A 13,216-nucleotide genomic window follows, 5' to 3' on the forward strand; every position below is an offset into this window, starting at 1 on the left:
TTTGGCACATTTGTAAAACGAGATAGAGTAATGGTTTGAGCTATTGCCTTATAGTCTTGAAGGCTGATTTGAATTCAAGTCTTGCTGCAGTACCCTTGACTAAGGTATCCATTCAGAATAAGTACAGTAACTGCTGTGTATGGGTACTGTGTGTGGGTATACTGAAAAGTTAACACTAAGTCACTGAGGACAGATGGTGTCAAATAAAGGTTAGTAATAGTATTTTGTACTTTTTTTTTTTAGTTTGGAAAGTAAACTATAAAAACTAGAAGTTGAGAAAAAAAATCCCGTCTCCTGGAAACAACCAGCATTTAACTTAAATTTTAAGTTGTGTAGTTTGTAATGTTGAAAATTGAGTCGCTTCACTTGAAGTAATTATCCGCATGTTGCCAAACACATGTATTCCACAAATTTTTGGAATATCATCTCCAGCCAGCGCGCAGGTGATGTGACACATCTAGCCAAAAATAAAACTCGTCTATCTTCACACGGGAGCCGACATTTTGCCGGAAGTCTCCCGCTGACGTCACGTAACTCTAGGCTCCATTACCACAGAATGGAGGTCTAGCGCCCCCCGGCGTCGGCCGGAGGTGAGGTCACCCGGTGGGAGGCTCGTGCGACGTGTACAGGAAGTCGATGCCGGAACATCAACACTGTGCGTACCAGTAGCTAGAAAACCCCGAATAATCGTCATCTGTGCCCGCAGTCATGGCTTAAAATTGAAAGAGCGGTATCGTATATTGCAATACGAGCTCAAGAGTGGTTAACAGAATTTAGAAGATCCCTGCGACCCCGTATGGGACGAACAGTTCTGAAAATGTTGTGACAGTAGCTTGTAGCTCGCAGTCGGGGTCTACTTCGCGAGCTGCTGGCCGTGCGTGTAAACACGTTTACTAAGTCAGAGCTTCCTCAAGGGAATGTCGTCGCTGAAGCTGTATTACAGCCTGTAGGTTCCAGCATCCGTCCGCCTGCGGTTTTGTCGGTGTTACGTGTGGAGCGATGAGCTGGTTTAACGCCTCGCATCTGTCCAGCTTCGCCAAGCAGGCTCTGACAACCGCCCAGAAGTCCATCGACAGAGTTCTGGACATAAAGGAAGAAGATCAGTGGGGTGAACCGGTGGTTCCCTCGTACGACGGTGAGTCACGCTGCTTAATTTAAGTTTAAAATGATGATGCACGATCGATGAAATAAAACACACCCGGCCGGCACCCTAACGAGCTCTTGGTGGGGATAATGAGGTGAATGTGTCGACGGTCGGTGTCTGGCCTTGTGGGCGTCACGTGATGTTCCGCGAGCTAACGACATGTGAGTGGTCGAGTCCTCGAGACCCCACGGCGTGAGCTGAGACGCCACAGCGCGCGAGACAGGAAGTAACTTACTTGAATACTCATGAATATTCAGCGCGACATTATTACTATTATTATTTTATTTATTTGTTAGCCTATAGTTTTTGACACGTTTGGATTTTCGTTGTTATTCAGTCAAATGAATTAGTAATAAACCCCTTTTTTTCTGTCTCGCTTCAAATTAAGTACTTTGATCAAGGTACTACAGCAGAAGGGGTACACACAGTATAATTGATATGATTGTGGCAACAGTAATGGTGTTATTTTCTGATCTTGTGTCTGCTCTCATTGCAGACTTATCTGGGAAAAGTTCCTTGAGTGGAGGCTGGGGAGTTAGCCAGTGGGACTCGCCCCCAAAAGAGTGCGTGCAGCCCATCCCCAAGTCAACAGAAGCCATCACCACCCCCGTCACCCGCACCGTCGTTGATGAATCTGAGAGTTTTTTCAGTGCCTTTCTGTCTCCTGGGGATCTGTCGGGCACAAAGAAGTCGTGTGTGGTGTCTGTGCCTCCGACCAAGTCCCGTCGGCTGCAGAAAACGGAGGACGATGCCGTGATGGTAGTTGAGGAAAGCAGTAGCCCTCAGAAACCGGGCAGGCCCGAGCTCAAGATGGCGATAACGACTGAGCCTGTCCAGGCTGAGGATTCTAAGCCAGTGCCCTCCACTTGTGCTGACTTGCTGAAAGTTGATCTGGAGCAACCTCCAGCGCTGAATGTCCCGACAGTCTCTGAGGGCCCTGTGCCCAGTGCGCTGGAGTCAGATGCTGGTGGTAAGGCTGTCCCTGCTGTAGAGATACCCGAAGCAGACAGATCCTTAACCCCTCATGGGCCTCAAGGTGTAGACACACCAGACAGTGCTGGGTCTGCTGTGCCTTTGGCTTCACAGAGCCCCTCAAAAGTACAGCCCCTCACCTCCAAAGATGCTCCGTCAGAGTCTAAAGACCCAAAGTCTGAAGACAGGCAAAGTAACACTCCGTCACCTCCCATAAGTACCTTCTCTTCTGGGACCTCCACAACAAGTGACATCGAGGTGTTGGACCACGAGAGCGTGCTGAGCGAGAGCTCGGCCGGCTCGCGTCAGGGGGCAGAGTCCAAGGCCGGTCTGCACCTGATGCAGAGCTCCTTCCAGCTGCTGTCCTCCTCGACCTGCACTGATTTTCAGCGCTTGGAGGAGTACCAGAAGCTGGCTGAGAGCTGCAGCTCCTCGGACGCCTTTGAGCGCATTGACTCTTTCAGCGTGCAGTCGCTCGACAGTCGCAGCGTCAGTGAGATCAACTCGGATGACGAGCTGCCTGGGCGGACGTGCACTCTCGCTTCAGTCACCGCAGGCCCCTCTGTACCCCTCCCATCACCAGCTGCAGTCGAGCAGGAGGCAGAGGATACGCTGATAGACACTGCCAGGGACCACTCACTAGACGAGAATGAGATGGAAGAGAGCGGGCGCAGTGCCACACCGGTCAACTGTGAGCAGCCTGAAGAGCTGATGGATCTGGAAACTCCTGTCCCTGAATCCGGGACTGCTGCAGATCTCGGTGGACAGTCAGGACCTCCAGTCACAGAGAAATCAACAGGAGCCTCATCTTATCAGATTTCAGAACTTCAGAAGGTTGTTATTTATGTGTACATACACAGATCCTGGGGTGCACAGACAGTCATAACGCCAATCGAACCGTGAATGTTGCTTTTCGGCTTGAGAACAATCACGGTTTGAAATTGTGAAATGCAATCTTATGTTTAAGTGCTTGTTTATTACAGATTATTGATGAACTGACGAATCGACTTGAAAAGCGAGAATCTCAGCTGTTGACTGTCAGCAAAGATAAGGCGCGACTTGAAGAGCAGTGTGACAATCTGAAGGAGTAAGTGAACAATTTGGTGGTTTTCTGGATACTTTTCAGAATAATTAGGATTTACATTTAAAACTGCCCTAAAAAGAATTAAGGTCAGTTTCATTAAAAAAAAAAAAAGCCATCTAACATCTTGTGTTACGTAATGATTGTATTAATATTTGTTGCTGCTTTGTTCATCTGGAAAACTTTGACACAATAACAGAAATAATACATTTATTCACAAAACTTTCATGCAGATTACTTTATTGCATAAAGATATACTTAATAAATGATGCTGTAATAAAAGCAGTAATTGGAATAAATCATACCAAATTGTTAATACACATAAATAATACTGGAAAAACAAAAAAAAAACTTGTAGGGAAGTTATTCTTTAGCTTCTGTGTGTTCCAAGTGGAGGATGTACACATACACGCACATTGTCTAAAAACTGTTTGTCCCATGCGGGGTCGCTAGGAGCCGGAGCCTAATCCGGCAACACAGGGCACAAGGCTGGGGGGGGAGGGGGACACATCCAGGACAGGATGCCAGTCTGTCGCAAGGCACCCCAAGCGAGACTCAAACCCCAGACCCACCGGAGAGTAGGAACCGGTCAAACCCACTGCGCCACCACACCCCCCTCTGGAGGATGTAACTGTCTGTAATTATTTGGGAGTAAATCTCTGTCCTGTTTCCCATAGTGAGATAGTTGCGCTGAGGGAGGAGAACTCCAACGTGCAGCTCCTCACAGACGAGTTCACTCAGCGCATCGCGGAAGCGGAGAAGAAAGCACAGTTGGCCTGCAAGGAAAGAGACATGGCAAGGAAGGTATGAGTGCGTGAGGCAGCTTCTGACTTGACCGCTTTGATCCTCCTGCCATTTAGCTAGTCTGGATCAAATAAATGATCTCTTTTCAGTATTTCATCTACCCAGAACATCTTCCACATTCACTGTTCTCATTCACGCGTGATCTCATCCATTTTCATTACTTCGATCTGCGTACTGTTGATAAATGCTGTAACTCAAGTTGATGACGGGATAGTAACTTACACAGTATGGCTTTTGGTTATTCAAGGGTTGTCCTAATTCCCTGCTTCCCCTCAATGTGTTTGCCTGAAACCTCTGAAACAGGAGCTGAAGGGTATGAAAGAAGAGCTGTCAATGAGGCTGAACTCCAGTGAGACTATGGAGATCATTAGAGAGAAGGAGGAACAGATCAGAGGCCTGCTGGAAGAAGGTGTGGTCCTACTGGGACTTGCTTAGAATTCCTCTTTATTTACTTAGTTACCTTTTACAAGCAGACTTTTACATTTTTATTTGCCGGTGTGTTTACTATTCAAATCAAGTTCCTTGCTTAGTCTGAGAGATGAAAACCACACAGTTTCCATTGCTGGTATTTTGAAGCCAGAACCTTCCAGACACAAAACAGGTGTCTGAGTCAATGCACACACAATGTGTTTTCAGTGCTACACTGATTGACTCCATGAGGTTTTTCTGCCCTCAGGCGAGAAGCTCTCCAAACAACACCTCCAGCATTCTAACATCATCAAAAAACTTCGAGCCAAGGAGAAGGAGAACGAGAACCTGATCACCAAGCAGACCAAGAAACTGAAGGAGCAGGAGGAAGAACTGAAGCACCTGCAGCAGGTTGGTGGACCAGTGTTTTTTGGTGTCTTGGTGGAGAAGTGTTCTCACTGTTTTGCAGATGATCTGTTAAGAAGGCTGATTTTGGTTCTTTGCTTGTGTGAAGTTTTGGGAAGTTTTCAGGGTTTTTAAAAAAATGCAAATTATTGGGGAGAATTATTTGGAAAAGTATATTTAGCACAATATGATTTTAATAAAGTTTTGGATCATTTAAATGTTTGGATCGGTGTGAACAGCTCTTCATGGAGCATTGCCTGGGCTGACATAGGGCCCTCGTATTGCTAAAGGTTTTGGAAAGAAACTGCTGAGACAAATCAATAAGATAATAAGAGTAAAATAATATACTAAGAGAAATCATACTATCCCAACTCCTTGAATATTCTTGGACTTTCATACATGTTATACGAGAGATTGTGGACTGCTGGCTATGAAGTCCACAGCTCTGATAGTGTTTGCATTCACATGTACTAAATTACATTAAAAGATTAATGAACACAAAATGGGTCACTCTTTTTACCTGTTGAACAAATCTACATACTTACCACTGATATGTCAGTATAAATGTAAAGTTAGTATGGGAGGAACTATAACAGTAAATGCCACCATTGATGGAAAATGAATGGCTCCTTACAGGTTGAGAGTAATATAGGTGTGTGTCTTGTGGTTAGAAGGAGTGTAAATGTGCAGTTGTGTTTGGGGAAGTATGTGAGTCTTTGGTATTAGTCAAAGGCTTTCAGTGTGCCTGTGTTAGCCTGTGTGGTTGCAATTCCAGGAGACCTTTAACTGCATTAAGTAGTGGGGGTTGCAGGTTCTTGATGGAAAGGAAGAAGTGGAGAAGCAACATCGTGAGAACATCAAGAAGCTGAATGGGGTCGTGGAGAAGCAGGAAAGGGAGCTGAGCCAGCTACAGAGCGACATGGAGGAGATCCAGGAGAAGAACCGCAGCCTTCAGGTCGCCCTGGACAATGCCTACAAGTAGGGAACGCTCACCTCTTGCTATTGTCCAGTGACTAATCATAACAGTGCATCTCCTTTCGCTGAGCCAGTTGCATACTGTACACTCGGTGACTTGTGAGATGATCTGCAGAGATGTTTATGTCCCCGTCCAGGGAGATGGCGGAGCTTCACAAGGCCAATGCCACCAAGGACAGCGAGGCCCAGGAGGCAGCCCTCAGCCGGGAAATACAGGCCAAGGAGCAGCTGAGCCTAGCGCTCGAGAAGGTTCAGGAGGAGTCTCGCTTGCAGCAGGAAGCTCTAGCCAGCCAGGTGGGCCTAGCCTGAATGCTGCAGACACCGTCCCATGTCCTCTCCTGTCTCCCTGGTCCCATTTAATGCAAGTTATGTCTAGATCAGTGATGCAGTCTGCCCTCTGTCAAGGTGTTGACACTGTCACTCTACTGGGACAGTGAATTGTAGGAGGCAGATGTAACTATAACTGCAGTAATTGTGTCATAATTCTGTTAAGGGCTTTTCTTAATATTGCCCTGTCCCCTGTCTCTCCTCTTAGGTGACGGACCTCCGATTGGCTCTGCAGAGGGCTGAGCAGCAGCAGGCCAGGAAGGAGGACTACCTACGGGAGGAAATCAGCGAGCTGCAGCAGGTAACTGCAGCACTTCAGACACACCACAGCATGCAGTTGACTGTCACAGCATCTGACGTTATCCCACGGACAGAACACCTTGCTGCTGTTTTGACACAAAGTTACTTGGGTGACACGCAAGCCACATACTTCTAAGATGCTTTGTATCTTCACAGAGACTCCAGGGAGCGGAGACACGGAACCAGGAACTGAGTCAGAGCGTTACCTCGGCAACGCGACCTCTGCTAAGACAGATAGAGAACCTGCAAGCAACGCTAGCAGGGCAGACAGCATCATGGGAGAAGCTGGAGAAAAACATCTCAGACCGACTAGGTGAGGACAGGTGTATGGCTGTATGTACAAATTAGGTGTCCAGTTTTAGTAATAGTCAGATTAGGAAAAGTTAATGGCAGGGATATTCTGTTTACTGTTGTATTTAACGCACCATGGTTTTGCATCTTTTACAACGCAGTCTGGTTTTAGTCCGTTAAGTATTATGATTGTCTGTTAGAAAATGTTACCTATAGCAACTATGCCAGGGTAGACGAGAGTAAATGTTATGTTTACTTTTATTAATTTAGCAGATGCTTTTCTCCAAAGCGGTATACATATCACAGAAAAATACAGAGTGCATTACATCAACTGAAGAAGACTTGGATGCAGACGCGTGATTCAAAGCACAGTTGATTTGTTACATTCCACCATATGAACCAACATACATCACATGAGTAGCTGCCTAAAAGTTTATCCATTAATCAACAATTTCCAATCACAGAATTGCAACAGACATTTACATCACATGAGTAGCTGTATAAGTGTATCTCATTACTAAGTCTTCTGGATGAGACCTCGTCGTGTAGGAAACTGATTCCGACCTTTTGCTTCCCATGTTGGAAGCATCTTCATGGGTGTATTTGTAGGTGGGGTCATGCAGCGCAGGTAGAAAACACAGCAGGGGCACAACCCAACGGGACCACCTGCTACAACTTCCTACAGCGACCCCGCCTACAAATATGTCCATCCTTGTCGAACACTTCAGTTCACATCCAACCTTCGCAAGATGTGGAAGCTCCCTGAAGATGCTTCCAACATGGGAAGCGAAATGTCGGAACCAGTTTCCTTCATGACGCGGTTTCATCCAGAAGACTTAGATCCCCAGTCATAAGCATTTATACATTAACGTGCACTTAGATCATGGGAGAAGTGAGTCTGGAAGAGGTGAGTTTTAACCCCCTTCTTAAATGTAGAGAAAGAATCAGCAGCTCTGATTGAGAGGGGGTGGTCCTTCCACCATATGGGAGCCAGAACCAAAAGACCTTCATGCTTTCGATTTTGGACCTTTTATGCATAGGATCACCAAATGGACAGAGATGGAGGAGCGTAGCAGTCTGGTTGGGGTGTAGCGACTGTTCAGGACCTGTAGGTATCGGGGAGCAGTTCCGTGTAAATATTACATGTTGTTTTAGCTGGTTAAAGGATGGTCTGGCTATGAAATTTACTCTTTGGGTTGAGTCCTTCTATCTCCCTTTCTGAGCTCGTAGTGGTGTAAGGGAGCTGTACTATCTGCTGGTCTGAGCTCTGCAGGACCCTGAGTTGAGTACGACAGGGTTAGGCTTCCCTGTTCTTGTGAGACAGCTAACATTCTTCCCGTATTGTAGCGGATGCTCAGGCCCAGCTAGCTGTTGCTGTAGAGAAGGAGCGCTCAACTGCTGAGGAGCTTCTTGCTGTCAAGGCCCAGCTGGCCTCGCTGGAGTCCCAGAACTCACTCCTGCGGCAGGAGAAGGGACGTCTCCAGGGTCAGATGGATGTGGAGAAGGCTAGGAGGGAGAAGCTGGAGGATGACAGCAGCAGGTAAAATGAAAGATCCACTCCTCTGTTACTGCCATCTTTAGCTACATCTTTGTGTCCAGCTGTGCAGAACTCCATTTGTTGCAGCCCACGGTGCAGCTGTTTTCATCTTTCTCTCAGATTTTAATTCTCTAAAACTTGCAGGTCTTGGGACCCTCGCTCTGTACATCTCTGCATTAAAACCATAAATCATAGCTCTGTTGCTGTGTTGCATGCTCTCACATTATACACCAAGTGTTGTACTAAAATTGATCTGTTATTTTAAACTACTCTTTTCAAGAAAGTGACACAGGTCTCTGAGCAGTAGACCACTTACAGTGACATATGTGATAATAAAAAGGCAAAATAAGCAAAGAAAGTACCTTGATTATGGGAGAAATATGCATTACCAATCTGTCAGCTGAGGAAAGGAAAACAAAAAAACTCATAGGAACTGGGACCTGTGGAGGTCCAAGTACCAGTGACTACCCCCCTCCTGGGTATACTCTGAAATACACACGTGTGTGTGTGTGTGTGTGTGTGTTTGTTTGTTTTTATATATATATATAAAAACACACACATAAAGACACATACACACACAGTCTGAAACCGCTTGTCTCGAGCGGGGTCGCAGTGAACCGGAGCCTAACCTGGCAACACAGGGCGCAAGGCTGGAGGGGGAGGGGACACACCCAGGACGGGACGCCAGTCCGTCGCAAGGCACCCCAAGCAGGACTCGAACCCCAGACAGCGGGACCCGACCAAGCCCGCTGCGCCATCGTGCCCCCTTACTCTGAAATATGTAATGCTTTTTATGATGTGATGAAGTACACTTTATTTTGACCTTATATACATTATTCATTTAGTAGATATTTTTCTTTAAAGCACCATGCATCTCTGAGAAAATAGTGAGTGCATCAACAGATGGAGAGATTTGGATGCAGACAAGTAATTCTAAAGTATAGTTAATTTGTCACATTCCACCATATGAACCAGTATACAGTTATACTAGTTATACTAGAAATAAGTGGTATGCCAGGTGTGTTTCCACTGGAGCTGTGTACCATTGAATCACTGGATCTCTCACTCAACAGGGAGCACGTAGAGCTTGAGAACCTGAGAGGCGAGTATACGCGGGCACTGGAGGAAGCCAGGAAGGACAAGGTAAAGCCTGACAGCCTGATTCTCAAACTGTGTTCTTTTGCTATGAGCCCCTCCTGACAAGCTCTTCCCTGTCTGCATGGCTCCAGCTACTCCTGACCAATCAGTTGGAGATGGAGAAAATGAAGGTGGAGCAAGAAAAGAAGAAGTGCTATTTGGCACAGGAAGCACTAAAAGAAAGGGTCAGGCCAGAGTTTTTCAAACCACTGTGTGATCTTGGTAGCATTAAAACATTTGCTGGGCTGAGCCGTTGTTTGGGTGACTAACAGTGCTCTGCATCTCTGTGGTCTGAGCAGGAGCGGAAGTCCCTGGCGCACACTGTGCCGGAGCTCCCAGCAGCCTCCACACCATCCCTATCCCGCTCCAGCTCCATCAGTGGGGGGGAGAACGGAGGGCTGCATTCCTCAATGTTCTCGCAGGTAGCCACAGCTCTGCGTTCCACCTTCATCTGCGGTCAGCTGCTTCCATCCTGTACCCACCACCCAGATGTAGCTCAGTATGTGCTGATTTCAGTCATACGTATAGTAGCTCCACGGCTGTACTGCGCCAGCAAGGTGGTAGCAAACACTGTTGTGTTATGCCAAAATAATGCATTTCCCCTTCATTGAATTATGTTATTTATAGTTTTAAATTTAGGGAAGGTTAAATTATTATTCATCCAATCACTGCTTTCACATTGTTTTCTTCTGTCTTTCCTAAGTATTTGTATCTTTGTCCAGTATTGTTCACAGCTGTTTTGGTTTGACTTGCCTTTACAGGAAGACACCCTGGATCATCCGTTTGGTGCAATGCACATGTCTGCAAGTGCGAACAACCTATACGAGGTGGCCCGACTCGGGGGTGGGTCCAGCGTCATCGAGAATCTGCAGTCGCAGCTGAAACTACGAGAAGGAGAGATCGCTCAGTTGCAGGTAAGCTGTGCTGGAAGTCCTACTTTTCAAGGCTCTTCATTGTGACAGTTACTCTTTTGAGTGATGATGATCATGGTGACTAAGTCATGATGGACTTTAGATCAAAGGGTGACCAAAAGGCAGTAATTAAGGACAGACATGTGTAACTATGGGCCTAACTGTAGTTCACCTTAGCAACATATTTATCAATTGCTCCAGGAAAACACTCAGTAATTTAAACAAGTGGAATCGTGAGATAAAATACTTGGGTTAAAGCAGTGCCTCAGTAGCAAAATAATGTTTGCACAATACTCACAAGAGCCGTTTGCATTTCCAGCTGGAAATCTCCAGCTTGGAGAAGACCCGCTCCATAATGGCTGAGGAGCTGGTGAAACTGACCAATCAGACTGATGAGATGGAGGAAAAAGTGAAGGAGATTCCTCGACTGCGGGCACAGCTGAAGGTGAGGTTGGAGTTCATCCCATCATTCAGTGCTGGTGACTAAGACTGTGATCTCCTGTGGTAGATGCTCACGTACAGAAAAGCGGAAGTCTTCAGTGCAGATTAACGTTCAACCAGTGTTGACGTGGAATAGATGTAGCTAACAGGTGGAACTTAGTGACACTGTCGTGGTGGTGTTTCAGGAACTGGAGCAGAGACACAACACCATCCTGCAGATGTATGGGGAGAAGGCAGAGGAGGCAGAGGAGCTCCGTTTGGACCTGGAGGACGTGAAGAACATGTACAAAACCCAAATTGACGAACTGCTGAAAAACCAGAAATGAACAATTAAAAAATGAATTTGAATGAAGGCCACCTGTTCGTTTCCTCTCAGTAAAATGGGAGTTGCCTTTCTAGGTGTTCCAACATCCAAAACAGAGGTGTCATTCCAAGATGTTTTTCCTTACGTCTGGGAAGAGTGGCTATCCAAAGAGCCCCATTAAGAGATTGTCCCAAGTATTTGTTCTTGATTGTTAGCAGTCAGAACTTTCACAGCATTTAAGGAAAATGGAAATGTAGAACTGTGAATGAAAGTGATTCCACTACAATATACTTGACAGCTGTGAAGTTTAGCTTGTGCTAGTATGAACTCCTGCTCGCCTGCATTCTGCCACTGTAAAGTGCTCTAGGTGGCTGTAGAGCTCAGCCGACACCTGTCAGGCTCTGTGGCGTGTTCATACACCCAAAGGGTTATTATTATCCATCATACAGTGTGTGCAGTATGCAAGGCACAGCAGGATTTGCATGTGTAAGTGGTGGGCTGGCATCTGTGGTCCTCCACTTCTGACTTGATTCTGACCTGATTCTGTACAGGTCTGGAGCACTTCTCAACATTTTTCCACCATAAGGTGTCTTCTGGTGAGGCTTGGGTGTTTTTATCAATCAAAAACACCTAATGGGACCAGGCATAAAATTGTTTTACTTTTCCTGAGCTTCAGCTTGTAGAGCACATAAATCAGAATCAGACATGAAGAAGTGAGGCAGATCACGGTGCACTTCCTTTACCTGAAAAGAGTAATTTTACAGCCTTAGCAGTTGTAGGGAAAACAGCTGTTGTTCTCAGTTATTGAACCTGTAAGATGGTATAATGAGCATAGTTGCAGTTTGCACTAAACATTTTCTTTTCCTTTTATTTCAGCTTCAGTGGCTGATTTATTGAATATATGGAAATCTATAATATATACAAAATAGACCTCTATTGTATTTTTAGTTGTAGATATTAAACTAATTCATCAGTGTGGTTTATATTATGGTGTGGAATTGTAGCACATTTTAGCAGAGGGTGACAAGAGTAAAAATGTATCACTGGTTTTGAGCTGTAACAGTTTCCAGTTGTAAATTAATGTATATACCAAATGTGATTAAAAGGCAAAAGGAAAATAAAATCTTAAATACATGGAATGTTATGCTAAGTAATGTACTGATTTTTAAACATCTGCAAGTAGTTCACACAGTTCTGGCACTTCTATCACTGGAGCAGGAGTTAAGGCATTAATTTGTGACCTGAGGGTTGATGGCTCAAGATCCGCTCCCCCTGCTGCTATAGTTTCCTTGATCGAGGGGCTTACTTTTACCTCGCTATGACTGTTAACTAGTATTTAACTGACACCTTTATCCAAAGTGTCTTGCAGTGTTAGACACACTACAGCAAACTCACTGTAGTCATTCATTCATCTATATAGCACTTCACCTGAAACACATGTTTGGATGGTGGGAGGAAACCCATTCAAGCAGAGGGAGAATGTGCACGGCACAGACCGAGTTGGTATCAAACCCGAGTCCGAACACACGGCCTAGGTGCTGCGAGATACTAGCGGTGCCTGCTGTGCTCTCCTTACCTTGTCCTTGGCTTAAATGACTTCTGTAAAAATATTCAACAATAAAACAGTACCAATTACTCTCTCACTTGGCAGGTCAGCTAAGCAATGACAATATCAATATGACCCCATGGTGGAAAGTCACACTTAACAGTGGACACAGCACTGTACTGTACGTCACCCTTCTGTCTTATTACTTGGAACACAGCGCCCTCTGGTGTCTGTAGTTAAAATCACCCAGAACTCAGCCCCCCCCCCGCTGTCTACTCTGAGTACTGTATTTTCTCAGAACCTTTTGCTGTCTACACTTACTATGCAGACCAACAGCTGCCACCTTTTACTGTTTTGCTTTGTATTATTATTATTACTCGTGTGATGAACATTTGTTCATATGGTGGAAGGAAACTAGGTAACCGCACTTAAGAATGCACCTATGTCTCTCCTTCTGCTAATTAATATAATGAACACATTGTATTTCTGGGAGATGCACGTCTCTTTGGACAAAAATGTCTTCAAAATTAATAAATGTAAATGCATTATTATTATTGTTGTTTTTATTTTCAGTGTCTTTTGCTTCATTACTAATTTTTTTCCATCTTCCGGATAAGTGTCTTCACCTGTCTT

General features: G+C 45.4%; 1 protein-coding gene across 1 annotated transcript; it reads left to right on the forward strand.

The window, feature by feature from the left end:
• The first annotated feature begins 623 nt into the window (after window positions 1-623).
• Window positions 624-12,918, forward strand: tmf1 (TATA element modulatory factor 1). Its single transcript, XM_018734178.2, has 17 exons — window positions 624-1,135; window positions 1,641-2,950; window positions 3,100-3,203; window positions 3,875-4,001; window positions 4,305-4,410; window positions 4,678-4,820; window positions 5,626-5,792; window positions 5,927-6,083; window positions 6,325-6,417; window positions 6,573-6,729; window positions 8,055-8,247; window positions 9,318-9,387; window positions 9,474-9,566; window positions 9,681-9,803; window positions 10,143-10,295; window positions 10,612-10,737; window positions 10,919-12,918. Exons 1-17 carry the CDS (start codon window positions 1,000-1,002, stop codon window positions 11,057-11,059), a joined length of 3,399 nt encoding a protein of 1,132 aa, XP_018589694.1. The 5' UTR covers window positions 624-999; the 3' UTR covers window positions 11,060-12,918.
• The last annotated feature ends 298 nt before the right edge of the window (window positions 12,919-13,216 follow it).

The sequence above is a fragment of the Scleropages formosus genome, chromosome 22, assembly GCF_900964775.1.
Source record: "Scleropages formosus chromosome 22, fSclFor1.1, whole genome shotgun sequence".
NCBI lineage: Eukaryota > Metazoa > Chordata > Actinopteri > Osteoglossiformes > Osteoglossidae > Scleropages > Scleropages formosus.

Excerpts from the sequence above, each read along its gene's own strand:
- tmf1 (XM_018734178.2), top strand. The coding sequence starts at position 1,000 with ATGAGCTGGTTTAACGCCTCGCATCTGTCCAGCTTCGCCAAGCAGGCT. Across the intron at positions 6,084-6,324 it reads AGGAAGCTCTAGCCAGCCAG|GTGACGGACCTCCGATTGGC; the intron begins GTGGGCCTAGCC and ends CTCTCCTCTTAG. Across the intron at positions 10,296-10,611 it reads GAGAGATCGCTCAGTTGCAG|CTGGAAATCTCCAGCTTGGA; the intron begins GTAAGCTGTGCT and ends TTGCATTTCCAG.